Raw genomic sequence first — 25,656 nt, 5'->3', positions numbered from 1 at the left:
GCAGCCTTGGGCCCTCTAAGACTGATATTTAGTAATCCTTTGAATTAATACTTCAAACAATTTGAAAGGCGAGCTTTGGTTCTAATGCCGCCAAGTCTGTGGGTCTGACGTCTACAAGCATGGAAAAAAGAGGTGTCTGCTGCTCTGGTGGGGCTCCTCATCCTGGATGTGGAGTCAATGATGAGCATTTTGGCAATGGTGGGAAAGGCAGCGGTCGCGGTATCCTGAAGTTCATTCCAAAGTTCAGTCGTCAGTAATTTTACCAATATACAGGCATGTAATGGGACAAATACGTCCTCCTGGCAGGAAAGTGGATTATGCTTCTTTTAAAGATGGGGCATCAGGGGCACAGACCAGTTACTTTGCAAGGAAACCAAGTGACTGTTTCTTGAGAGAAGCAGTCTTAATATCTCAACCACAAAGAAAATATTTTCAAATAGAGTTTTGATTCCAATATCTGCTCCCCTCCTCCCCCCCCCCAAAAAAAAAAAAAAAAAAAAAGAGAAACTTCGGAGCATCACTGTAGGATTCCCCAACCCTTGGTTCACTGTGACTTTGAATGCCTGGGACCACTGTACAGATCTCTTGACTTACCATCTTCTTTCTGGAGCTCCATGATGTACCTCGGAAAGGAATGAGAGACAGAGGGGAAAGTGAGACTTCTTAATGTGCCTCGGGAATTCACAACAGATCTCGAATCTCTCTAGGAATGTTTTTCTTGTTTCACTCCATTGGGAATTGCCTCTGACATAGTAAAAAACATATTCAGAACAAGTCCCTTTCATTTTCTTGGCCTCTCTATTGCTCTTGTCACTGACCCAAAGCCTTTTGATTTTTTTTTTTTTCTTTTGACGTTCTTGAGCTAATTGGCCTCAATGAAAAGTGTTTTGTTTCCTGCAGAAACTTGGCTGTGAGAAAAAGTGTGGAGGTTGGGAGAAATCTGGGACAGGCCAGTGCCAAAGGGCTTATATAATAGCCCAGAACAGCCAGCCAAAATACAGTGTGAGAGCTTTATAGGTGGAGTTTGGTGGGATGAAAAGTACTGCAGGGTTTGGACACAAAAATGCCAATAGGGTCGGCAGTGAATTTCTTATTTCAGTCAAGGATGATCTCAGCTTCATCCAGTGAAGGGAGCAGATAATTATTGGCTGAATTCCTGCAAGAATGCATATTGTGTTCATGCTTTTAGTTATTAACATGGGCCTCTGTTTAGGCAAGAGGATCTTGTCTTCCATTCACGTTCTGCTCACCTCTAAATGCATGTGCTTGGTGCTCAGGAGCTCTGTCATCTTCAAACCACCTCAAAGTAAGGACCACAGATTGCACAGGAGATGCCTTCTAGGCATTTTTCTGTTGATTTCAGCGAGCTTCTGATCAGACTGGACACAAGGGGACACTTTTAAGAGTTATAAATAAGAATAAAGAGCTAGGCTGGACAGGTACTTAGCCCCAGAAGTGAACTTGAGTGCTCTGAGTTGAAGACAGAAGGAAGCACAGTTTCCTCGTGTACTTTTCTGTAGCATAAAGCTTTGATCAGCTCCCTTGAATTCAATGCAAGTCTCGTTATTGACTTTAAGGGAAGAAGATGGGACTCTAAAGAGATTTTTTTGGCTCTGCCAAGCACCCATCCTGGCCCACTTCTCCATGGTCAGACATTGAGTTGGCCTTAGTGTGAACCACTTGTCCATGGATATGTCCTTAACAGCCAGGGAAGGTCCCACCACTGTGCTCAGGCTTTAAGGGGCTGCCTGCAATCTCAAGGAAAAGAGAGAGACTGAGGATCGGGAATTCATCTGCATTAACAGAGACCTGGGCTCAGTCTAGAGCAGTGGAAATTATTTATGTCTTGTTTTGTCGGCTGAACCAGATGATTGAAGGAAAAGTTATATTGGGTCAATGCCGAACAAAAATGTTTTCATTTTCTCACCAAAACAAAAGCCTGGAAGAAAATTCAGGCTGCGCAAAGTGTTTAATTGTTTAATTTAATGTCCATGTTTGTGTTCTTTTTGAAATGAAATGTACGTATATTACACTTCAGTAAATATTTTCTGAATGCTTTGAAATAAAACCATGATTTTTTTTGTTTGTTTGTTTTGGAAACAGCAAAAGACAGTTTTTCAGTGCTCTTAAATTCCTCATCAGTATTCTTCAGCAAATGTAATTTGGGAACTGTTTTGGTTATCCCAAAAATGAATTTTTTTGGCAGATAAATTACATGGTCTAAACCACCCCCACCCCATGTTCATCCAGTTCCCAGCTCCATCATGAACTCGCTGTTTAAGCCTGAGACCCACTTACTTATCTGTAGGACTGGTACATGTACACAGACAACACAGCCTGAGCACGTGCAGAGGCATAGCTGTACCTTTAGTACAACAGCCGACAGAGATGAGGGAAGGAGAAGACGGGGCTGCTGAGTCTGTCCTTAAGGAAGCTTTCCTTTTCCAAAAGTAAAGTCTTAACTGGGGAGGGATGATTATTCCTGTTTAAGCCTGAGACCCACTTACTTATCTGTAGGACTGGTACATGTACACAGACAACACAGCCTGAGCACGTGCAGAGGCATAGCTGTACCTTTAGTACAACAGCCGACAGAGATGAGGGAAGGAGAAGACGGGGCTGCTGAGTCTGTCCTTAAGGAAGCTTTCCTTTCAAAAGGCAGATCAGAGTCCTCTGTGTTCAGTATAAATTTCAATACAGTTATGGTATGTAGGAGCAAAAGCAGATTCAGTCAAGTATCTCTTCCAAACAGCATTGGGGTTTAGTGGTTGGTGGTTTTTTTTTTTTTTCTTTTTTTCAAAATAAATACTGAATTTTTATATCTTACCTGTTCCTGTAAGTGATTTCTTTGTGTTCTGTCTTTTGTAATCTTTGGGCCAGTTGCAATGATGGTTTAAATCAGTGTGACTCAGCTAACACTATTTAGCTTCTAACCCATAATGCTTCAAAACACGCGAGCCCTGACTTATCTCAAGCAAACGACTGCTTCCCCTGGAGTCGGCTAAGGCTGCTGGCGTTATTAAAGTTAAGCAGGAGTCTCCGTGTTCTGCTGTGTTCAGGTTTAAACAGTAAGGTGATGACACTTCTCTCTTGTTTTTGTTATTTCTTGGAGTTGTTCTCCTTCCTTTTGGTATGTGTGGTTTAAAAGCAGTCCATCATGTTGCAGGCTCTATAAACTGTGGGTTGCTTAATTTGTGTGATTCATAATACAAGAAAAAAAGAACCATCATCATTCTTGGTACTACATCTAGCTCTGTTACCCAGAGCATTGACCCTGACCAGCTAATGATAGGTATTTAATATATGTGCGTGTGTGTATATATAGATATAAATATTCATTATGTGAGGTCTGAGATTGTAAGGGAATGCTGGCAGTGCCAAGTTTTGTTCGATGGTTCAGGCCTCCAGCTGTGCCAAACTCTGGGTTCCCTTAATGTACCATTAAAACAAAACCCAGGCTTTGCTTGAATGTCATCCAGCTTTATTAAGAGAAAGATCAAGCATAATCTTATTAAGCTTGTCACTCAGAAACCATAAGGGTGCAGCCTTGGTGTGTCTATTTGGTCCACATGTGCGAACAATTTTGCCTCGTGATACTCAAACAGGGGCTGTTACTCTTTAATGAAGGCTATGAATAACAGAGCTACAAATTGCAATGCAAGCTTGGTGATGTGTGCACACACTCGTGTGTTAACAGAAAGGGGGCGAAGGCGTAGATTGTTTGCTTGGATTTTAACATATTCCTCTAGCATGCTTGAACCCACGTAACCACAATGTTTCTGAAAATCTGTTGTGTATATTTTGAGGTTTCTAAACTTCCATAATAACTTACTCAAATTCTGGATGTGACCATGCGTCAGAGTGGACAGCCGTGTCATGGAAAACTAACAGGATCACTGAATCTCCCTCTTTTTGGTTTCACTAGAAGTCTGCTCGCTGGACCAATATTATGAGAGAGAGATTCAGATACATTGTGCTTATCTTCTTTGTTGCTCCTTTTCCCCAACGTTCACAGCTGGGTAGCAGGAGGTAACAGTGGAAACCACTAGTGTTTATACCAGCGTAAAACCAGATTAATGCAGTGGTAATTCAAATCAAATATTTCTGCTTGCTCGAAACATGGATGTATGTATGTAGAAAATCTGTGTGTTTATACATTTATACAGGAAAAAAAACTAAATTGAAATTAGTCAGGATGTTTGGCCATGTGGCTGAGAATAGGTCTGTGTGGGTGGAATTCACAAAGATAAATAGTAATGAGTGGAATGTAGATACACTTTTGATAGTCTAATTAGGAATAAATTTGTAATAAAAAACTTCTCCGCAGGCATAGCATGTACTAATTAGTACTTCAGGAATACAGCTTTCCATGACTTTTGGTCAATTAAATTTAACATCTGTGAGCAAGGTATTCTTTGTGCACAGGGACGTGGAGGCTTGATACGACTGTTTGCATGCACGAAGTAGCTTACGAATGGAAGTATTTGCAGGATGGAGCTCGTTATTGTTGGGTTGTGTCAGGCGGTGTCCAAGAGAGGTGGCATATGAGCTTGGGAGTGACCACTGTTTGTATTCATACAGCACCTTTACAGCTGAGAATCTCTAAATACCGCAGGACTATTTTCTGTTCTTTTCCCACTACACAGATGGTCTTTTACTGACCCTCCTAGTAGAGTCTTTGCCACTGCTGGCTAGAAACCCCCACTCGTCCTACCACAGGATCTTTAGCCAAAGGACTGTCTGTCCTTCCCAAAGCATTTCTTTCTTCTGTTTTGCTTTTAAAGAAAGAAAAAATAATAAAGACACAGCCAAGCAATCTCCTAATGCTTTAAAAATATTGCAGTAAAGGGTCCTATGGAGATCCTTTTCCTAATTTATACCAACATTCACAGGGTCAAAGCTGATCGGATCCATCATGCCCAGGCAGAGTTGATCCTGATTTTATGACATTTAGATAGACTAAAATAAGTATTCTAGCCCAGTTTTCTATTATTCCACAGCCTTGGGCATGCTTTGCACTTCAAAAGAGACAGATCTCCAGATGTAGGTACTCTAGAGCTCTTCCCACACCACATATATCTGAAGGTCTTGCAACACCATATTAAGCAGCTTAACAAATGTCCGTGGTGTGTTCCTGCCTTCCTTTTCTCCTCAGGGGCAACAGTTCATTGTTTTGATCTGCCTTATTTTGTGGGTTTGCTTCCTGGTGTTAGAACAGTCATGAATCAAGCAGCAAGCCCTGAGCTTGGAGTGTAAGGTGGGAAGCAAGTCCCAGTTTACACCTCCTGAAATGCCACAGCAGCACCATTGCACCTGGTGACCCCAGTCTGAAAGGGTTTTCTGGACTCCTGGGGCTTGCTTCTCCTGCTTTCACAGAGGGAAGGGCCTCAGCCCACAGTCTCAAAGCACTCCTTGAAAAAGTCCATTGCCTGCACTGGCGAGGCTCACCGTAATGGTGCAAAGGCATCCTTAGCTGAATTAAAAGGCTCAGGAAGGTCTTCTAGGGCAGGTTTCCTCTGTGTGGTTGAGTGGATTTGGAGATGCCTGGTGTAATTCAGAGGAGGCAAATGATCTACCTAACACAAAACTGTTTTCAATGGAGGTATTAGCTCAAACCTTGAAAGTCATGCAACTACACTAAACTGCCCATTCAGCAGCGCCAACTAAACCCACAGAGCAAACCTATGTGTAATTGCTTTTAATCATGATCGAGGACAAGCTTGAAACGTGCTTGCTGCAGTGTGCTCCGCTGTATAGTGGAAGAGAAAGGGTTGAGTCCAAACTGGAGACCAGGTTGGATGTGTCGTACAGACCCAGGGGCTCAGCGGGGACACATCTCAGCAAAACCAGAGGGGAGCTAGCAAGAAGAGGGGACAAGCATCTGGGCATGGGTGAGTCAGGTCCATGAGCTCCGTGGAGGATTTGCCGTCACATGGTGATGGAGACCTTAGCACCCTTGAGTGCGCCTTGCCTCCAGCTGTTCGCACTGGCGGGGCAGCCTCCAAGTGCCACTGGCACTGTGCTGGTTAACTGAACGAAAAGGCCATTTCCAGGTTTGGGTGACTTCACCTCACCTTATTCACAGCCTGATTTGTGAACTTGCTGGTGTGTTTTTCTGCAACAACAGTGACATCCAGTGGCCAGCTGGATTTTTCTGGGAAAAGCATGAACCATCAACGGTCTTAACAATGTGAAGCTTTTATATTTAAAAAGATACTGACTAAGGAGGCTAGGTTTTGGTTTTCTTGAAGAGCTTTCTTTTTTAAAAAGTCTGGTAAAATGGCTTCCATTTTCCTATGCCAGCAGGACACTGCTCAAGAAACAGGCTAGAAAGCATCAGTACTCTCTGCTCCAGCACATTTGCTGAGGAATCACTGTGTTTTGTGCTATGGCATCACCACATTTTTCACTTGTGAGACATCCACAATCCAAATAAACCACCAGAAAGAGGCTCCTGGAAAAGATGAAGAAACCAGCGTAGTCTGTAAAATAGTTGACTGTGAGGTCAAAACCAGAAAGAACAAGCAAGGATCCATGTCCTGTCAACTGGGAGCTTTGATTTGTGGTTTTCAAGCTCATTTTTAAACAGAAAATGACAGCCTGTCTTGTAGTCTTCTGAAGTAATTTCACAGATTTGATAGACATTGCCCCCAACTAACTTTCCTGGCATGGTTTAAGCTCACGCTAGAGCAAGATTACAATTTTTTTTAAATTCAGTTTAGATCTGTGCTTGTGCAAACTGGGGGAACTGGGGGGAGCCTAACGAAATGATCCGTGGGCAAGTTCAAAATAAACACAGGGAAATGCTGTTTCACACTGTGCATAATTACATTGCCACCAAAGGATATTGTGGAAGCCAAATGCATCCATGAGGCCAAAAAGGGATTAGACAAACTCAATAGTCCAGCTCTGGAAATCACTAAACCTCTGATTCCCAGAGCCTGCAATGATATACCAGGGTCCTCACCACTATTTATTGCCTACAGCAAGCTACTAAGTACATCCTTATTACCTGCCAGAAGCCTTTGCCTAAGGCAGGCAAAGATGCTGCATTTCATAGTACTGGCTGTGTCCTAAGAAAAGCTGAGGTCCCACAAGATCTGGTCCTTGCTGGGCCATGCCTCAGAAATGTCTCCACAAGTTCATTGAGATACTGTGCATGCAAAAAGCTGTTTTGCCAGCCAAGGAGCTTTCCAAGGCTTGAAGCTGTCCTGAGCTCAGACTCCATCAAGTCATTGTAGGTGTTTTAGTAACATGTTCACGGTTACCTTCTTTGCAAAGTACGAGCGTGGAGCAGGGAGGTATGGAAACAAGTTTTCTCCCCCCTACACCAACCCTTGCCTGGCTTTGGCAAGCAGGTCCATGTGCATTCCAGACTAGTGCGGGATGGCTCAGGGGATTTGCGATGGGATATGAAACACTTCGCTTGGAGGCTACCTGCCTAGCGCCAGCTGTTGGGACTTTACTGTGGCAGCTGTCCGGGGGGGGGCCAGCAGTGGCTTACGTGAAAAGAGCTGATAACTTTGGTTCAGATGGGACTGTGTTGTCTACTTCAGCAAGGCTGCAAGCACACTAATGAGGCACCTTGGGCAAAAAAAGAGACTGCATTTCCTTACAGATTTCCTCACTTCCTGAGGTGTTGATGACAATTGGCAAACAATATTGTACATAAAGACAGCGCATTTCATACCAGACTGTCTGCACTTAGGTAATCTGATGGTCCTAGCTGGTTGGGCCAGTCTCAGAGATGTCTCAGCACCCTGAGAAGACTCTTAGAGGTGCTGGGTTTTCTCTAGATTTTCCTCAGGCTCATCTCCTTGTCTCCTGCTGCAGTGCTGGGGATGGATGAAGTTCCCAAGATTTTTTGTATATTGGCCCTGTCCATTGGAGAGGATCACATGAGGGACACAGAGACGTGTTCCCTGTCACACAGCTCCATGGCTGGCACACACCTCCAGTCACACCTTACATCACATCTTTGTGTAGAAAGATGTGTTCCCAACATCATGATTCAGTGAGGAGCATGCACCTTAAAAAAAAAAAAAGTTTTTAAAAAAAAAAAAGAAAATCCCGTGTAGTCGTGGCATTCTGCTATAGGGGAAATTGCCAATAACCATCGTCCATGCCATATCTCAGACTGAGCAAGCCCTGTCTTCACTCACAGCAAAACCTGGGGACAAAATAACAGGTAAACCTTTACTTCAGCCCTGCCCATGTCATTTTCCTCCTACAGATTTCTTGTCCTGGTAAGTTGTCCCAGCTTATACCAGCAAACAAATATATTTTAGAAAACAAACACTTCACAGCTGTAGGCTTTGTTGTTCACCCCCCAAGGGACCTTTTCCTTAGCATAGTCAGGAAGGGATTGAATTCATCATATCTCAAATATACTGGGCTGAGGTAATAGGATATTGTGAGCTACTCATCCACCTTCCTCTGCCCTTTAAACTTGGATCCTTGATATCCAGTGAGTTATTTCTTTAAGAATATGTACTGAAAGGGTCATCCTCTGTTGGGCTTTCTCTCTGTGGAAAACTCCTCTAACGCCATGTAAGTAAAGCTAGAATATGAAATAGCCCAAAAGGCCCCATAATCAACCAGAGCACATTGTCCAGCACAGATCGACTCAGCTCCCCTTCCCTTGCAAACTCTGGCTCGGCAAGAAAGATGGGGGACGGGGTGGAAGAGGGAAGGATGGGGAGGAAGGACAGGCTCTGTGCAGCGTTCAGGAGCTTCTGGGCTGTGGTAGGGTAGCTTGGTGGGCCATCATGCCATGTCTAATAGATGCTGAGGCTAAAGGAGCTATTTAAACTCACGTGGTCAATGGACAGAGAATTGCACAGGGGGCTTATGTTCTTCCCAAGTCTGGTATTTGAGATGTTGGAATGAGTTGCTCTGTGGAGGTGCTCGTCCTCTCCAGTGAGACTGACCAGCTTAGACTCATCACTTCGTTTTGAAATGTCTGAAGCAGCTATGAACGCTGTTGTTGTGTTGGTCTGACACAGCTCAGTTGTTGCTGTGGTCTGACATAGAGGCCAGAGGAGATGCTTGGGAGGTGACCTCACTTCAGTTCTCACTTGTGTTGTTTTTCTTAGCCTAAGTGAAACAGCTGGTTTAGACTTGAAGAAAATTTAGCTTTTTGTAAAAAAAAAAAAAAAAAAAAATCATTTTATTGTTTTCCTCATCATATATTTAGGGCAAGTCTGCTAGGGAAGGTGTGCAAAGACTTCAAAGATAGCACAGAACTGAGTGGCTGAGCCCACATGATGGCACTGTTTTGGGTCTGAAAGCAGAGAGCTATGCCAGCATGGCACCAGTCTGAAACTGGTAAGCTCAGTCCCTTCTCATGCTGAGCCTGTTGAGGGCTCTGTGCGTTGCACTCCAGGCCACTTCCAGAGAAGGATTTCCAGTGTGCGACATTTAGGTGCCTCCAGAATAGCTCCATGCCCTCAACAGGAGGGATGCTTGGAGGGGCTAAGCAGAGAGGAAGAGCAGAAGGGGAGAGACAGGAGGGGAGTTTATTATATCGAGGGGCAGCAAGAAAGTAGAAGGCGGCTGTGGGAGTCTGTCCATCCTTCAGACTGACGTGCTCTGAGTATAGTATTGCACTGCAGATCTCAAAGACACCGCAGGAAAACACAGATCTGTGCTCCGTTACTCTGGTGTCAATCTGGAATAACCTCCTCAACTTTTGGCCCCTTGTCGCTCCATTCTCCCCCTGGCTACGGTGTAGCCTTTCTCCAGAGAATATTCTGTAAGTGCTCACGGGTGAGAAGGGAGAGAGGTGATTACATGCAAGGAAAGGACGAAGGAGAGCCATGGGAGGATTGCTGGATGTTCAAAGTGCTGCACGCTTTGGCCTTTTATGTTTTATTGCTTTGCTTCCCGTGACTGTCCGAAAGTGGCTATGAGTCAGTTCCTCACAACTGTGGAGAATAACAACATCAAACAAGAGAGGGAAAATGATTTCTTCATCTGCCTTGGAGAAGGGGTGGCATGATGTAAGGAGGCTATGATGAAAGCCTGCTTTACAAGACCATTGCACGTGGCTTGTACAAAGTATTTTTTAAGGCATGCTTTGGGCTCAGATACTCCTGCCAAACAGGGGAGGAAGAAAGTTCATTCCCTGCATCTCCAGCTCTCCTCCCCAACTTTTTGCATAATGCTGAAATTTCCAAGTGCGAAACTGCGTCCTGCAGCGGAGCAAAAACCAGCAACCTGGGGTGACAGACTTTTCTGAAAGGCAGGGTGCAGAGTTCCCGGCTTTGTTTGAGTGCCAAGCACTCTCCTCAATGGCAAGGATGCTTGGGGTAGCATCAACAGACCTAGTGTGGGTGGTCTCTGAGGCTGCTGAGTTTCTGCGGGGTGCCAGTTCACTCAGCCATGAGCTTGTCTCTCATAGCATCTATTGTCCATAGTATTTGGGTGCTGTTACTACCCAGGAGTTGCCCCAGGGCACTCTCAGTTTGGTGCTGTATCTTGGAAAGTCACTTTCTCTTTGGAAAGCCCACACAAAGCTCTTGATTTGAACCTGAATACCAGCCTCTAAGAAGCTTTTGTTATATCTGGTCTGTCTGAGGTGTGGGTAGGGATGTATTTGGGATGCTGATGATACATACGCTGCATGTCTCATCCTCTGGCATGGAGTATAGCTCACGTTATTTCATACTAACTGGGGGAGGGGGGGGACACTGGGGTCCTTCCAGTCCTTCCCAGAAAATTCCCCTGCTGGATCCCCACAAGCATTAATTTTGTTCATATTATCAGTAAAATCTAAAATCAAAATTTTCAGGCAGCCCTAACATCATACTCATTACTAGATGCTGCGTATCACCCACCTGATCCATTACCTGGTGTCATTCCTTATACTCTGATAAGACACTTCACATTAGAAGGGTACTCAGGCTGGAGGAAACTTTTAGATACATCTAGATCCAACTTGCAAAAGTAAGATCTTTCCAACAAGATCAAATCCAACATTTGCTTCTTGTCAAAGTGCGCTCGAGATACTGATTCAAGGCAATCCCTACCACTAGAGTGAGATTTCAGGAAAGTAAGTGGTTTAGGAAGAAAGAGGAGCAATCCTCTGGCAGCGATAGCAGTCTAAATCTGGGTCGTCATGAGAAAGGGTGAAAGAGCCTCCAATTTTTAAAGGATGATATTCATTAGCGAAGAATGGCTGGGTGCAGGGATAGAAGCATCTATGATGCTGGAGGAGGAATGGAAGGGAATTAAAAATTTGGAGGGTTTATCCACAAAACTGATTCCTCATCATTGGTCTGGGACATCTGCCGTGGCAGGAAACGGTAATGTGGGATGTCATGTGGTTCCCCCCAGTGAATTAATGTTGTTACCCAGAGACCATTGGGTTAGTGGAATACTATAATGGAGAAATTAGCAAATTCAGATAAAATTCATTGCCTGAACTGTTTGCTGTAGCTCCTTGCTATAGCCTCTTCTTGACATCATTCAGCTTCCAAAATATTAAGTTTGACTATTCTCAGAATAAGAGAAATGGAGGCATACTTTTGGAGGCAGCAAGCAAATTAAGCAGTAAGTATTTGTCCCAACTGTGAACGTGCAGCTTTTGGCATTTGCATTTTTGTCTACACTAACTCTTGTGAAGTCTAACTACCATAAACACTCTGGTGGTGCCAAGAGGCTTGAAAATCAGCATCGAGAGAGGAGGAATAGAGACTGCTGCCTCCTGATTGCAAAGCAGCCCGAGGTCTAAATGGCAACAAAACGTTATACATAACGTCTGATTCACTGTGTGGAGAATGTAAAGAATTGAGACCTCCCGACACAGTTTACATTGGCCCTTTTTATGACTAATTGTGCAGAAAATAGCTCTGCTTGTAGTGTGCATGGAAACAGTTCAGGTTTCTGCTGTGTGTCAGCTAATGGGCTAGCAAGGCTTTTTTAGCACAACTTCAAAGGCTCTGGCAATGGAGGTCCTTTGTGAGGGAATTATCTCCTGCTCCTTTGTACCCCTTTATCCTTCTAAGCTGTGGAACAAAGAATTGTGAAATGAAGAGACAAAGTAATTTGTAGTAGATCTCTAGACCTAGATAAAGTACATAACATCTGCTTAAAAAAATTTTTTCTGCTTCTGTCATCAAAACAAGGTTATATTTTTCTGTGTAGGAACACCCAAGTTCATTTAACTTTTGAGGGGTGCAACCTTATGCTTAGGTATGCTATTGATGGGGGTCACCAGAATGTCTGAAATGTTAAAGGAGAGCTTTAGTTTCTGTGGTCAATTAGAAAATACGTGGTTGTTACTGTTAGAGTTGGCTGAGAAGTGTATTTCTCTCCGCCTCAGGATATTCCACTAAGAAAGGAAGAAAATGCGTTTTTTCAGCAGTGTGTGTGGGTGTGCATGCACATGCTTTAAGGAAACCATGTATTTTTCACCTTTTAGTAAAATACCAAAGTGGTTTATTCTTTCTTTCTTCCAATGAAAAATGAAACCTTGGGGAGATAAGGAAATGCGTTACATGCGTCTGCTTTGTGCAGTCCAAAGCACGGTTCTTAATTAAAAATAAAAAAGGAAACCAGGGATGGAAGGTGTTTGATTAATGTTAGCAACCATGCTGTATAATGTGTTCCTCCAGTGTCTCCAGATCTTCTGTCTCAAAAAAAAAAAAAGACATAAGTGAAAGGAGAATAATCTTGGCCTCATCAAATTTAATGAAGAAACACCCCCCAAGTGCAGTGAGCCGTGCTAGCCACTCCACTGCATTTGTGTTCGAACTGTGAAATGACTCTTCAGACTATGAAACGACTCTGTGTTCGGCACTGGATCTTGTCCTCAAGCAAATCTCATGAGTATCTCCTTATCCTTAGAGGGTGGAAGGACTGCATCCACGCTTTTTTTTTTTTTTTTTATCTTAAACTGTTAGGAGAGGCTGTACTGCATATCTCCATGCCCAAGTACAGACTTTCACTTCAAGTCCCTATCTAGAAAATCTTTTATGTCTGCTTTCTCTCCTCTTCCCATACTTGCATGGATTTCCCGAGGCAGTTGGTGTTCTGACCTCTTGGATCCAGTTTTCATCAGCTGTCAAGGTAAATTTGGTTGATACTGCAGGAATAGTTTATTCAGGTTTAGACTGAAGAGGGAATAGTGATGGAGAAGCAAGAGCATTGCCTTGTCTCTCTAATCTGTCTGATATGTTTCTAGATGCACTAACTTTTCAATAGTTACACTTTCTTGATTTTTTTTTTTTTTTAAATGACAATTTCCAGGCCAGACAGAGAAATTTTTAAACGTTTTTAACAGAAGCATACACACACAAACACATATATATATAAAAGTTCATTTTTTTATATCTATAAATAAAAATTAAATCCACGGATGTTTTAAAAAAATCTGGCAATTTTTACATATTCTTTTTGCACATATGGGCAGCCAGAGGCAGGGATTTGATGTTTTTCACTGATGCTGAGCTTAATTGTCTCTAATATACAGGTTAAATTGGTTTTCATTACATGCCATAAGCTGTCAAAAGTATTATATTGTTGTCAATATCTAACAAGTGAATGCTTATCTCAAGTTGTATGTGACCAAGGAGAATCATTTCATGTAAGAAATTTCTCATATAGAAAATTTTCCTGGATTTTAAGACCGAGAAGGATAATTATGATGGACTTAGTAGCAGGAGGTAAGCTGAGACATTTCTTCCAGGAATTCTTTTAACTCTGGAAGTACAGCGATGACGTGAGGGTGTTTTAATGTTTCACTTTACCCACCTGCACTGGACCTCTCAAGTGCCGCCTTTTTCCTCAAACCTTCCTCTTCCACATATCTCAGATCCTGAGGAGCTCGTTGCCATGGGATACCACGGATCACTGTTGGGAAGATGTCTGTGTTGGGTGGCAAGGCTGCTGGTCTGAGCATGCATATATTCAGTTTTTCCATCACTGAGGTAGAGCATGACTTCAAGTTGCTTGTAGTGTGCATAATGAGATAATGAGTTGACCACAACAGCGTTACTGTGACGTAAAATAAACAGATGGATACAAAACCCATCACAATATGTGAATTCTTACTGAGCAGAGAAGTTAAGACACATAGAAGTCGGAGCTGGTCTGTATAGAAATCTTGCGATCAGGTGGAAAGGATGTATTAACAGGGCAAGCTGATGGTGAGATGGGTGGTGATTTACCCAGATGTACATGGGATAATGCAAACAGGAAAATTTTAAGCAGAGTCTAAAGGTAAAGCTTTGCAAAGACCTGCTCATGCCATTTCCTAGCGGTTATTAAAGCTTCAGGCTCTGTTGATGTTTGTGGAATGGAAAATTATTTGGGGGTCAGCTTGAAGTTGGTTTATGGTTTTGATTTTTTTGTTTTGATTTCTTTTCTCTTGGTTGAACTGGGGCATTGAAAATACTTTAGTATGTGTTGAATTGTAGACCTAAAATGAAATAACTATGTTCACACTGAAGTTTGTAATGACGATTTTAATTTATTCAGGGATTTGGAGTTTGGTAGGGTTTTTTTAATGGAAGCTGGTATTCCTTCATGTTAGGAAAGGCAAAATTAAAGGAATAAGCCTCGAGCTTGGAGCAGAGGGTAAGGAGATTTGTGATATGGAAAATTCAGTCCCTGGTCTCAGAAGAGGTCCTGGGGACATTCATTCCCCACGTGGGTGAGTTTTACCTTGGCAGGAACCGCCTCTGTTCCCTGTAATTGCAGTCCAAATCAGACACAAACTCCCAGATAGCTGGAGGACAGCTCCCAAGAGAAAGGGGTATGGCAGAGGACTGAACGGCTCGGGGTGACTTACCCTGTGGAAACACACATCTCACCACGCTTATGTTTTTCTGCCATCCTGAACAGCAGATCACCAGTCCAACGAGCTAGCAGCTTTCATCATGGTCTCCACACAGAGGGCAGGAATGGGAAGTCCAGGAGGGTATCACCTTTTGATCTTCATCCATCACTTGAAGGGGCTCACGGGGTTTGCTGAAGAGCTGATGATGTTGATGGTCCTACCATTTTGTGGATGAGGAATCAGAGCTGTTGCATAGTTACTTTTTTTCCTGGGTTTAAAGCAGTTAAAATTGGGTTCCTTTCTACTGTCATGATGTCAAAGATTTGCTGGATTCAGGACAATTGTTTACATTAAGAAATCTCTTGGCATTTGAGACTCTGGTTCAGGGAAGGTAGAGCGTTGTACCATGGACTCAGAAACATCTCTGACTTTGACACCTTTGACTTTGGTTCCTCAGTGTCACTTTGCCAGTGACAGAATGGGGACCTTTGTTTGCCTTGGCCACTGCATAAAAAAGACAGGATATGATCAAATCCAGTTAATCACTCACAAATGTCTCATTTCTTGAATCTCTGAGGGTGTGTAACACGTTTTTGGGACTGCTCTCTGCTTCTTTGGCTTTTGTTATAAGTAAGTTAGTCAGGGAAAAATCAAATTTTGAGTTTTCTTAAAAGGAAGTGGAGGAATCCTGGAACACACTAGGGCTCTGCAAATGTACGTTTAATCATTTAAAGGAATGTCATTTGGCTAAAAGCTCTTACCAGTGCTTGCAAGTTGCACTAAAAGCCATACGACTACATCATTCCCACAACTGATGCGAATTAGCACCCTTGTTGGCAGTGCGAGCAGAGAGATGCAGGCTTAGTGAATACTGGGGACTGAATTACTCTCAAATTCATAATGACTTTGTGCAGTATGGATGAAGTGTCCTAGGGGTGACTCTACTGATGGTTACGGCAGGTCCTTACACAGTGGCATGCATGGAGAGAGACTCGGGCATGTCCTGCCTGCCTTGTTTTTTCTATGCAAAGCATTTGGCTCTGACATGGAGCCGGGCAGTTACGAACATCTCCTGCAAACACACACACTCTGCTTAAGGCAAGCACACACTCTCCAAGCAGCAGCAAACCAGAAGAGTGCATTTTTACACGCAGCACGTGGTGGAACTCCCTGCTGCAAGATGTCACAGGGCAAAAAGTACATGGAGGCAGAGGCTTGAGCACATTCGTGGTGAATTGGTCTATTCAGAGCTGGCAGTGAGATGCGATGACCTGGGTGTAAATGGGGGTCACCCAGCCGTGCAGAGCTGGAAGCTAATGGATGTAATGGAGGAGGATTGTTCTGTCCTTTCTCAGTGTCATTCATGTATGTATTTATATACCTTTAACATTCACCACAGGCTACAGTTGGAGACAGGTTACTGGGCTACATGGATTTTAATAAACCTGTTAGTGGACTCCTTGCCTCCTTACTTTATACGTCTAACCCATCCTGAAAACAATGTGGGACTCTGACAATAAGTTGAAAGCTTTGGAGAGATTACACTGCCTTATTGAGTCTGTACCCAAAGCCCTTTGAGGGCTCCCATTGACTCCAGTGGGATTTGGTTCAGACCTCAAGTATATAGGACTCCCTTAAGTAAACTCTTTCAAGGCCCGTACATGCTGCAATACTTATTGAGCTCTTTGTTACTTCTGTGAATAGGAATGCGACCTTTACACTTCTAGTGAAGAGCCCTGATTTACCGAGCTAAATCTTCACGTGTTGGGAGAGATAAGGTTACCATCCCAGCTCCTCTCAACCCTGCTGTGCAGGTGGCTGAGTGGTTGATGAAGCAATTCCTGAATCACTGCCATTTTAGGTAGATAAGCACTGAGCGTGCAGTACAGCAGCTTCAGAGCTTCTTCATAAGCAGATGTCCATGAATGATGATGGGCCGGGTGGACATCTGGGCTTGTAAGTTGTTCCAGTTCATGAGTCAAAGCCCTAGTAATATTTTTTTTGCCACTGCAGGGTCATTCTGATATCCATGTTAGAAGTTTGTTTAGTCCCTGCACTTACTAAAAATGGCCACAGTGGAAGACGAGACTAGCAATTCATCTAGGTTTTCTTTTATCCACCCAGTCCCTTGGCCATGTGAGGGGAGGGAGGGGTAAATAAGATGGAAGACCACCGTATCGGGCTGTATGCTGTCTCTTCCTCTGGCCGTTGCCAAAGGCTGCAGTGGGCTACGTGGTGAATAGCTGAGTCTGAATTACAACAAATTGCATAACGTGCCTTTCTTGCTTTTGGAGCTGGTCTAGCTTCTGGTAATCTTGCCTCCCAAACCTGTTGTGCCAACAGGAGAAACTCAAGTGAGTGAGAGGAGCGGTTTGATTGACAGTACTATTTTCTACTTGTATTTTAGGTCACTTCCTGGGTAACAACACTGTGATTGATGTACTGAGACAAGCAGGATTTGAAGTGGAGCACACCCCTCCTGGACAACCAATTGGAAAGTAAGCAGCTGTCCATGGATTATTAAACACTTTCCTTTTCTTTTTTCTCTCCCTTTTTCTGTGACTAAGCAAGGTTATTGCATTATTATAGGAGGTGGGTGAGGGGGTGAGGAACATCCCTTTCCCACCCAAGTTCCAGACAAAAACTGCTTTGTAAAGCATCCGTTGTGTGAGTTGGAAACATAGAGCCTCAATGGCTGTTTTTGTCACTTGGGGACATTATTCATATCACGGTTGCTTCACTATACCAGATCAGATGTGCCACAGTTTCTTTCTGTATTCAAGAAACATCTTGTTCAGCTCATTTTCCCCCATAGCTGTTTTAGCTTTTTCTCTGCATGGGGTTTTAGTTGCTTCTCCATTGCAGGGCAGTAGACTGCCACCAACTTCATTTTTCAGGCCTCTCTGTCAGGCTGCTCTTCCTCAGGTGGAATTTCAGTTTTGCCTGAAGGACCAGATTTAATGTAGCAGATGCACATTGGAAAGTGTGGTGGGTAGGTAAAAAGCGATTCAATATTCCCTGAGCTTCTCCATCTATCTGATCAAGTAAAGCAGGCAAGAAGGATTGATTACCAGGCTCTTGGCAATCTCATTAGATAAGATAAAATATGGCACAAAATTGTCCTGAGTCTGTCCTGAAACAGACTTCCTTCCTCCCCTAGACTTTTCTCTTTCCTGGCTATTTAGATGAGGTCTCTGCCTAAAGATATCGTAGACAATAAAACTTGGAGGGATGGTGAGAGACCATCTAGCTTTGCAAAGTTAGCCTTTCCCCTGCATTCTGCAGATAAAAATTGGCCAAGATTGCTCTGTCATAGGATTGTTATCCTCGTTAGAAGAAAGTGTTAGCAGCATGCTCCTGTCCCTGGTGGGCAGACATGACATGGTCCAAATATGAGGTGAGTTTCAATATGGAGGATTAATCGCAGGGCTGGTAGACCATGTCTGAAAAAGCTATGTTTAATATAGTTGGAAAATCTGGCTGATCTAACCTTGTTTGTGAAACATCCGCAATGATTCATATAGAATATAATATGGCTCAACTGTACATAAGTGTCTTTGACAGAGCATTTATCCTAAATGCTTCTTGGAATATGTTGAGCAATAAAAGCACAGTCTTAAATAACAATGGGGAAAAGAGGAAGAAAAAGCTATCAAAAACAAGGAAGAGAATATATTCAGAGGAGGTTTAAAAAGCACTTTGGCAGAGGGAGAAAAGTCAACATGGCTCGGGCAAGAGCAGTAAGCACTGTAACTGACTGGAGCTGGAAATTTTGGCTAAAATCAACAAAAATGCCTGTGTCTAAAAATACAGCAAAACAGACAAACTAAGCAAACTATACCAAAACAGCTGAGGTATACCATTCCTAGGTTTCTGACAAAGAAACTTTCCTCTCAGGGAAGCAGGCACTATCCTCAGCAATTTTCATTGGGTTGAAAGTATCATCTTCCCATGAAAAGTATTTCAACTGGAAATTGTGAAACTATTAATTTATTGGCTGTTTGCAAGCCCTTGAGAAGAAAGGAAGATACAGTAGTGTGAGAGATGTCCAAGAATAGTCTCTGCTCTTTATGGTCTTGGGATATATCTATACATGTCCTCACAGACTTGAAATAACGTGATGGGGCAGGAAACTTGAAACAAAGCCACTGCTTAACGTTGACTTGTTTGCAATATGGGGCACCTCTGTGTATGTGTTCCCCTACCTTGGCAGCAGTGTCTCTTGTTCATGACATCTTCCCTAAAATTGGCAGTCCCTGGGGAAAACATACTTGAAAGCAAGTGGACTTGGACTGCTACCTAGAACAATGCATATGTCCTCAGTTGAATTATCCTACACTTGGTAGCTTCTGTTCCCAGCTCCAGACCAGAGTGTTGGGTAGGTTGATCCCTTTGTCTGAACTAGTACTCTAATTCCAGTGGGATCTGTTCTGAACACTGAACATACAAAACTTTATTAAAGGGTATACTGTTGTGTGTGAGTACTGGATTGAGTTGAGAGAGAGCATATGGTTGTACTCCATAAAGATTAGATGCTCTGTATGTTTTCCTATGGTCTGATGATCCAGGCAGATCATCCAGTCTTATATGAGAATACAGAAAGAAAAATAAATGGCGTGGTAAAGAAATCCAGAGTTGCCACTGAATTGCATTACTCAAGGTACAGAAACAGTAGAAGATTATAGAAAGTTTAAATAAAGATAATTTAAATATATTCACAGGAAACAGCTTGCTGCCTTTAGAAAAAAAGAGACTCCCAGACCTGCACATCAGGGTCTGTATTTTTATTGTCCTACAGCTGGGGCTGTAGCCATCAGAAGTGCTTGGGGCTCCCCCTTAGAAATGAGGAGGCTGCTGCAAACCATTTTGTCTCTCTTTTTTAGAATAGCTTGTATTTTATGATTTCTGGGCGAGGTGCAAAAGACAGTCTAGTTAAACACAGTTATGACAAAAGTTGACAGCATATTCAGAAAGCACGGCCAGTTAATTGTTGTGATGTTGGGGTTATGTTGCTGTAATTGAGAGTCTTAAGGAACCTTGCATTTTTGTCTACCCTTCTTTTTTTGCTCCCCTCTCTCCTTTTTAAAAGATAAAAGCATTTGAAAACAGTTAGAAAGGGCCACAAGAGGAACCGTTTCAGGATAGTGGCTATACTAACCACATGTGTACATAGAATAAACAGGTAGAAGCTCAACAAATTCTGAGCTGCTTGCAAGCAGAAATTATTTTATGGATTATAGACGTGCAGGTGTTTTCATCTTGATTCTTGTGGAGCCATACATTGAAATAAGAGGTATTTCTCTCCTCTGCTGAAACCCAAAAGAGACATTTCTGCTTTACTTTCAAATAAGTTGTATAAGGGAGTCAAGCCCACTGTATTGCATTCTGGCACTGACAATTGAAAAATTGGATAGTGTTCAGGGAAGATCAGCTGAACTGTAATGTAGAGATTGGTGGGGGTGGACAGCACATGGAAAAAATGCAAGGCTTGGAAAAAACTGAATCAGCTGCATGCTTATGTTTTGGCCACGGGAATTGAAAAAAGGCTTGTTGAGGATGGATTGTGCACAGAAGGACAAAGAGGAACAATTTGAGCTGGCACATAGGAATGTTTGGAGGTATATCATGTTGAAACTGAAGGTGGTTTTGGCTGAATATCAATGATTTCTTGACAGTAATTTGCAGGACAATCTTTCTCAGGTTAAGTCAGAAGCCCCATTATTTGAAACGATGAAAGTAACTTTAGCAAAACACTTGTGCTACGTCCTACTTACTAGCAGTGCTGCCTTGCCAAAAAAGCAAATACTATTTTTCTTTAATAATCATACTGTTCCTGGAACAGTATGATTATTTTTATTATTATTATCAAAATGGTTAGTAGTCTGATCTTTATTGTTCAATAATAATGAAGCAGTGGTACCGTAAATAGGTGGGGTAGTCTGGTATGACATTTAAGCTCTGCCGTCCATTTCAGTTTCAGAAAGGACAAGAGAATACCTTTTTAGAAAACAATTAGTAATGTTCCTGTGTATCAGAAAAGCCTTGGGAAGAGTGAAACAGGACAAAGACCAAAGCTGTTTGTCCTTTCAGTTACATACAAGCTGGGTAAAGTCAGGAGATTGTTGGCTTCCTTTGTCCAAAATGCTAAGCATGGGTTGTGAAATGGCTGCTCTTTAACATTTCTGTTGTCTAGTGACAAGCACAAATTTGAGCCAAGTTCTCCCTTTCTTAAGGTACTGGGGAAGAGTAAAGTGAGACCTTGGCAGGCTAGAAGAGATAGCCAAAACATGGAGGGGTGTGATAGTTCCAGAATCAATGAACTGGCAAAGAAAAGTTCATATAAAGTACATTTAGCTGGTGTGGAGCTATTTGGGAGCTCTCACCGACTGGATTTCTAAAATCCCCTAGCTCCTGTTGATCTGCCTGGTGGCCCAGTGCTGACCTTCCTGAGCCTCTTCTAGAATCCCACCAGCTGACTATTGAAAATACCTTCTTTAAAGCTCAATCCCTTTCTGTAAAAGAAACCCTGTTGTACTCAGCATGCAGAACAATGCCATAAACACTTGAGAACTTATCCTCACGTTGGCTTCATTTGTTTCTTTTGTTGCCTGAGGGAAAGTGTCACGAATCTGTTTGCCTGACAACCTTCAACACCATTCGTATTTGCTTCTTATTTTGCTGGCTGTCCTCCTTGTCCCCAAATAAAGGCACTGGAAAATGAATGGCTGAATCAGTATCTCATTGCTTTGCCCTGAGATAAGAAAGGCAACTTTTTTCATGGGGCTTTTGCCAGTAGGCCATCCCTGCCCCTCCCTGTCTTCAGAAAGCAGATCTGCATGCTTGGGGTGGGGAGAGAGGAGGAGATGGGAGAAAGTTTCCCCTCAGATGGATTCCAGTGACTTGAGCAGATAAAGGGCCACAGCTGCTTCACATTTAATTGGAAACAGCCAAGTTGCAAGATCAATCCCGGAAGCACCTGTGTCCATGATGACTCTATTGTTACTGGGTTCTCAGAATCGGCTCTGACCTTCTGCCACGTGCCAAGCCCTGACGTACTGCACACCGTTCTCTCAGCCAGAAAAACATGCAGCAGTGCTCATTTCCATCAGACTGCTCTTTCTGATATTATGCTCAATGCTCCCTTCTTTCAGAATGGGAGAGTTCAGGACAAGCTTTTATTTCTGCCCATCTGAGAGTTTATTGTAAACTCTCAGAGTTCTGCTGTAGAAATTAATTACCCTTCCTCCTTATGTTTGAACTTCCTGGCCCAGTTGAAGCAACATGTCTTTGCTGTTGTATCTTATTCCTTTCCTTCTTTCTGAAGCAAAGAGCTTGCTCCTTCACCTTGTCCTATAGCATCCTACAGCTGTGACCCTGCCTCTCCTACTCAGTGTTGTCTCATGGTGGAAGTCTTTGCTCCACTATGAATGCTTTCTTCTTCTCCACGGGTTGAAAGCACACGCAATCCACACAGTGATGCAGCCATTTCACTCCATCAGGATCCCTAATCTTCACAAGGTGATATGCAGAGATGGGAAAATGTTTGACATAACATTCCCCACAGCCCCAAATTGTTAAAAGTGACAGTTCAATAGATTACATCCCAGAAACTTATGGATGCCATCAGAGCCCTCAGGAGTCTCCCAGTAGTTGCCAAGTTCCTTGGGATGCCCAAGGAACTTCAGCTTTCTGGTGCCAGCCTGGCAGGGTTAATCCATTCTGCCTAGCTGTTAATATTCGGGATGTGTTTGGGAGAATGTTAAAGCTGTAGTGAAATAAGTAAAATTTTATTTAGAAAAGAGACAAAGAAAAAAAAAAAAAGAGAGCTGTGACACTTTCATTGGAAACAACTGAGTTAATTGAGAAAAAAAGAAGAGCTGGGGAGATGTTAGCCCATTCTGGATCCCATCTCTTCTGAGACAGGGAAAAATGCACACTTTTTTTTCTGTGGGTGGAATAATCTCTCCATTGGGATGCTGCAGTTCTTAATCCTATTGTAAACCTTTGGATCTTTCACTTGATGTGAGACTGAAGATCATACTCCCTTCACTAGCTTCCTTCCCTCAGAAGAAAAGCAAACCCATTATTTAGGGGGCGTTCTCTGACAGCATAAATTGCAGTCAGAGGTGTATAGGGATTAAATGGGGTTCATCTACATGCATTGGCAAATTTATTGCCTCATCTAACATTGGAGAATATGACTACTTAATGCTTAAAATATTTAGTCATGAAAATATGCACATTACATTTTCAAGGGATTCCCACGTGCCTTTAAAATATCCTCCTTTGCAATTTAATTGTCTTTGTGTCTATAATTACCTTACAGCCACAAAGTCTGAGCCAGTCAAAGTAATACTTAGGGGGAAAGAAATTGAAGAAAATCTCCAAGATGTGTAAAGAAGCAAAGTCAACTTACAAGTTCTAAGCCATAGAAACTTAATTATCCTGTCACTTCCTGAGCAACACATTTCTTAGGGCCAGTCCATCTGCATGTTCTTTAGGCCACCTTTAAATGCCGAACATCTTCTGAAAGAGTGAAATTTAGCAACTTGCTACAAAAAAAATCTGGGAAAGAGTAAGATAATTCATGCTGTTGGTGAAAGAATACGGAACAAAACTTCTCAGGAATTTTGTGCTTGACTAGTTCTCCCAGCGGGACATTCACTTCTCTCTATAATCAGATTTTATCCTTGGCAAAATTTCTGGTTTCTTTTGAAAAAATTGTTTCATATTCCATATCATTCTGTTCCTTGGGAATTTGCACACAGGGCCGCTGGGGAACCTGGGCTTGCTTCTTTTTGCTCAAGGGCAGCTTGCTCACTGAGCTGTCCTGAAGCCAGTGCTAAGGTTTCTAGGTTTTTTGCTGCTCTGCAGCCCATCAGTTTTAGGAGATCTGTATCTCATACTCCATAAACTATCTAATAGTCAATTTACAGAGCCTTGGAGACTTCAAAAGTTCAGAGCTAGTTCTTACTTTATTTTCTAGCCAAATTTTGGAGTTCTTGTTTCCACAGGAGAAGCTGAATTTTCATCCTCTTTCTGCTTCCAGCCAACTCTAATGCAGATCTTTTCACCTAAGGTCATTAGTACAAGATGAAAATTCTGGTCTATAGTTACTAGAGAGAAAGCTGATCCAAACTGCACTGAAGTCAATAATAAGGCTTCCATCGGTGCCAGTAGCTTTTAGAGGTCATCGTTAATATGAGATTGTTGCTGATTCTCTCCTGTCTTTGGTTGTGAGGTGCCATGAGGGAATTGGTAGAAAACTAAGAGTATGTTCACAAAGTTGTGCAGATGCTTACTGTAGTCAATGTAAAAAGACTGTTTTTTCCAGAGGACTGCTCATGGGTGTCTTAAACAGCTGGCCCAACTTGCTTGCAGTAGGTGTCTGGCTAGTTTTAGATGACTAATCATTTTGTGAGATGAATTCCGCTCCTATTTGAAGGACTTGGTCCCCATGTTCAAGTCGGACAGTATCACTAGACTCATTTAAGCCTTTGGAAAAATTGCACCATCCCCTCCAGCGTTACATTGAAACAGTGAGGTTGTGTGAGTTTTCTGTTTGTGTATTCAGCCTGCACTTGTCCTGTGGATTAATGGCCTCCGTCCCAAGTGATATCAATCTGGGCTGAAGTGCAGCTGCACTTTGTAACAGCTCGAGGGGCACAAAGGTATCGAGTGGTATTGTGTGGTTTGAAAGATGTCGTTTATCTAAGGAAGTTCGTGGTCTGTTTGCTGTCACTCTGTCTTTGCAGCGCCGACTTCCCTTACCTTCACTATCACGTTGTCAGGCAAAGAGACCTCACACGTTAGGACAGATAACTTTTCCACTTCCAGAGCTGACTTCTTTTCCTTCAGCAAGAGGTCTGTGGGTTGTGTTGCTGTCAATAGAGCTGCTTGATTCAGCGTGAGTGTAATTGCTAGTAATTTTGCTTGCAGGGAGCTCTTTAACATGCACAAGTTCCTAAAAAAGGAACAGGAAGAAAGGGAGTAAATTACTTTTTTCATTGACACTTTCGCTTAAAATTCCTTCAAGAATAGTGCCTTAAAAGAAAACAGCTGGGCATACAGTTTTCTACATAGGAATACACTGACAATTACATTTTCCATCTTTCATGAGTGATCAGGTGTTCAGAGGGACATTCTTCACATTTAAATGGGGTTAGAAGCCCTCCAAAACAACATTGTGTGATTGGTGGCGTGGCCAAATGACTCCTTGTGGGTGGATCTTGTTGTGGCAAGCTGTGAAATTTACTGAAACCTTTCTGAATTGCCCCCACAAGTAGAAGGTCACTCTAACGTACATATGCAATGTGATCTTGTGCCATTTCTTGTCCACTTCAGTGCAAAATAGTCTCACTTTAACAATTCGTGGTATCTCGGCTAAGCCAGGTGGCTTCACACTGGCCGCAGCCCAGCTTTGGGTCTGAAATGACTGTGTGGGTGTCCCTTTAGGAGAACCATGGTGAAGGGTCAGACTGAGAAGCATATATATCTGCTGCTCCTCCTAGTTAAGTGCTAGTAGTAGGAGCAAGAATGCCAAAAAAAGTAAGTTCTTACAACAGGACTAGTAAATTAAAAATGGTGAATATATGAAGCACTTGTCACAGTAAATAACTTAGAAGCCAAAATACATTTTCATGTCATAAGCATTGAATCATTTTTATGAGAAGTCAAAGTAAATTCATATGTAATCTGTAAAGTATGTAAAGAGTTTAATTCATCCAGTAAATCATGTGTTGGGAATACTGTACCCAGCTCCAGATCAGATATACTTCAGAGAAGCTTTAACGTTTTAAAATCCTTCCACAAGCTAAACTGAGCTCCAGAACCTTTGGAGGTTCACCCTTCTCTGGAGCTCATGCTCCATGCAA

The 25,656-nt window shown here is 42.6% G+C and overlaps 1 protein-coding gene across 1 annotated transcript in view; it reads left to right on the top strand.

Moving 5' to 3' along the window:
- Nucleotides 1-25,656, top strand: part of TRABD2B (TraB domain containing 2B) — a 298,757-nt gene that overhangs the window by 235,313 nt on the left and 37,788 nt on the right. The window contains exon 4 of the mRNA XM_009287478.1: nt 17,190-17,280. Coding sequence (XP_009285753.1) covers nt 17,190-17,280 — 91 coding nt within the window. The remainder of the gene's footprint in view (nt 1-17,189; nt 17,281-25,656) is intronic.

Source organism: Aptenodytes forsteri, unplaced genomic scaffold, assembly GCF_000699145.1.
Source record: "Aptenodytes forsteri isolate BGI_AS27 unplaced genomic scaffold, ASM69914v1 Scaffold119, whole genome shotgun sequence".
NCBI classification, from domain to species: Eukaryota; Metazoa; Chordata; class Aves; order Sphenisciformes; family Spheniscidae; genus Aptenodytes; species Aptenodytes forsteri.
This window is presented reverse-complemented; position numbering and strand designations above follow the sequence as displayed.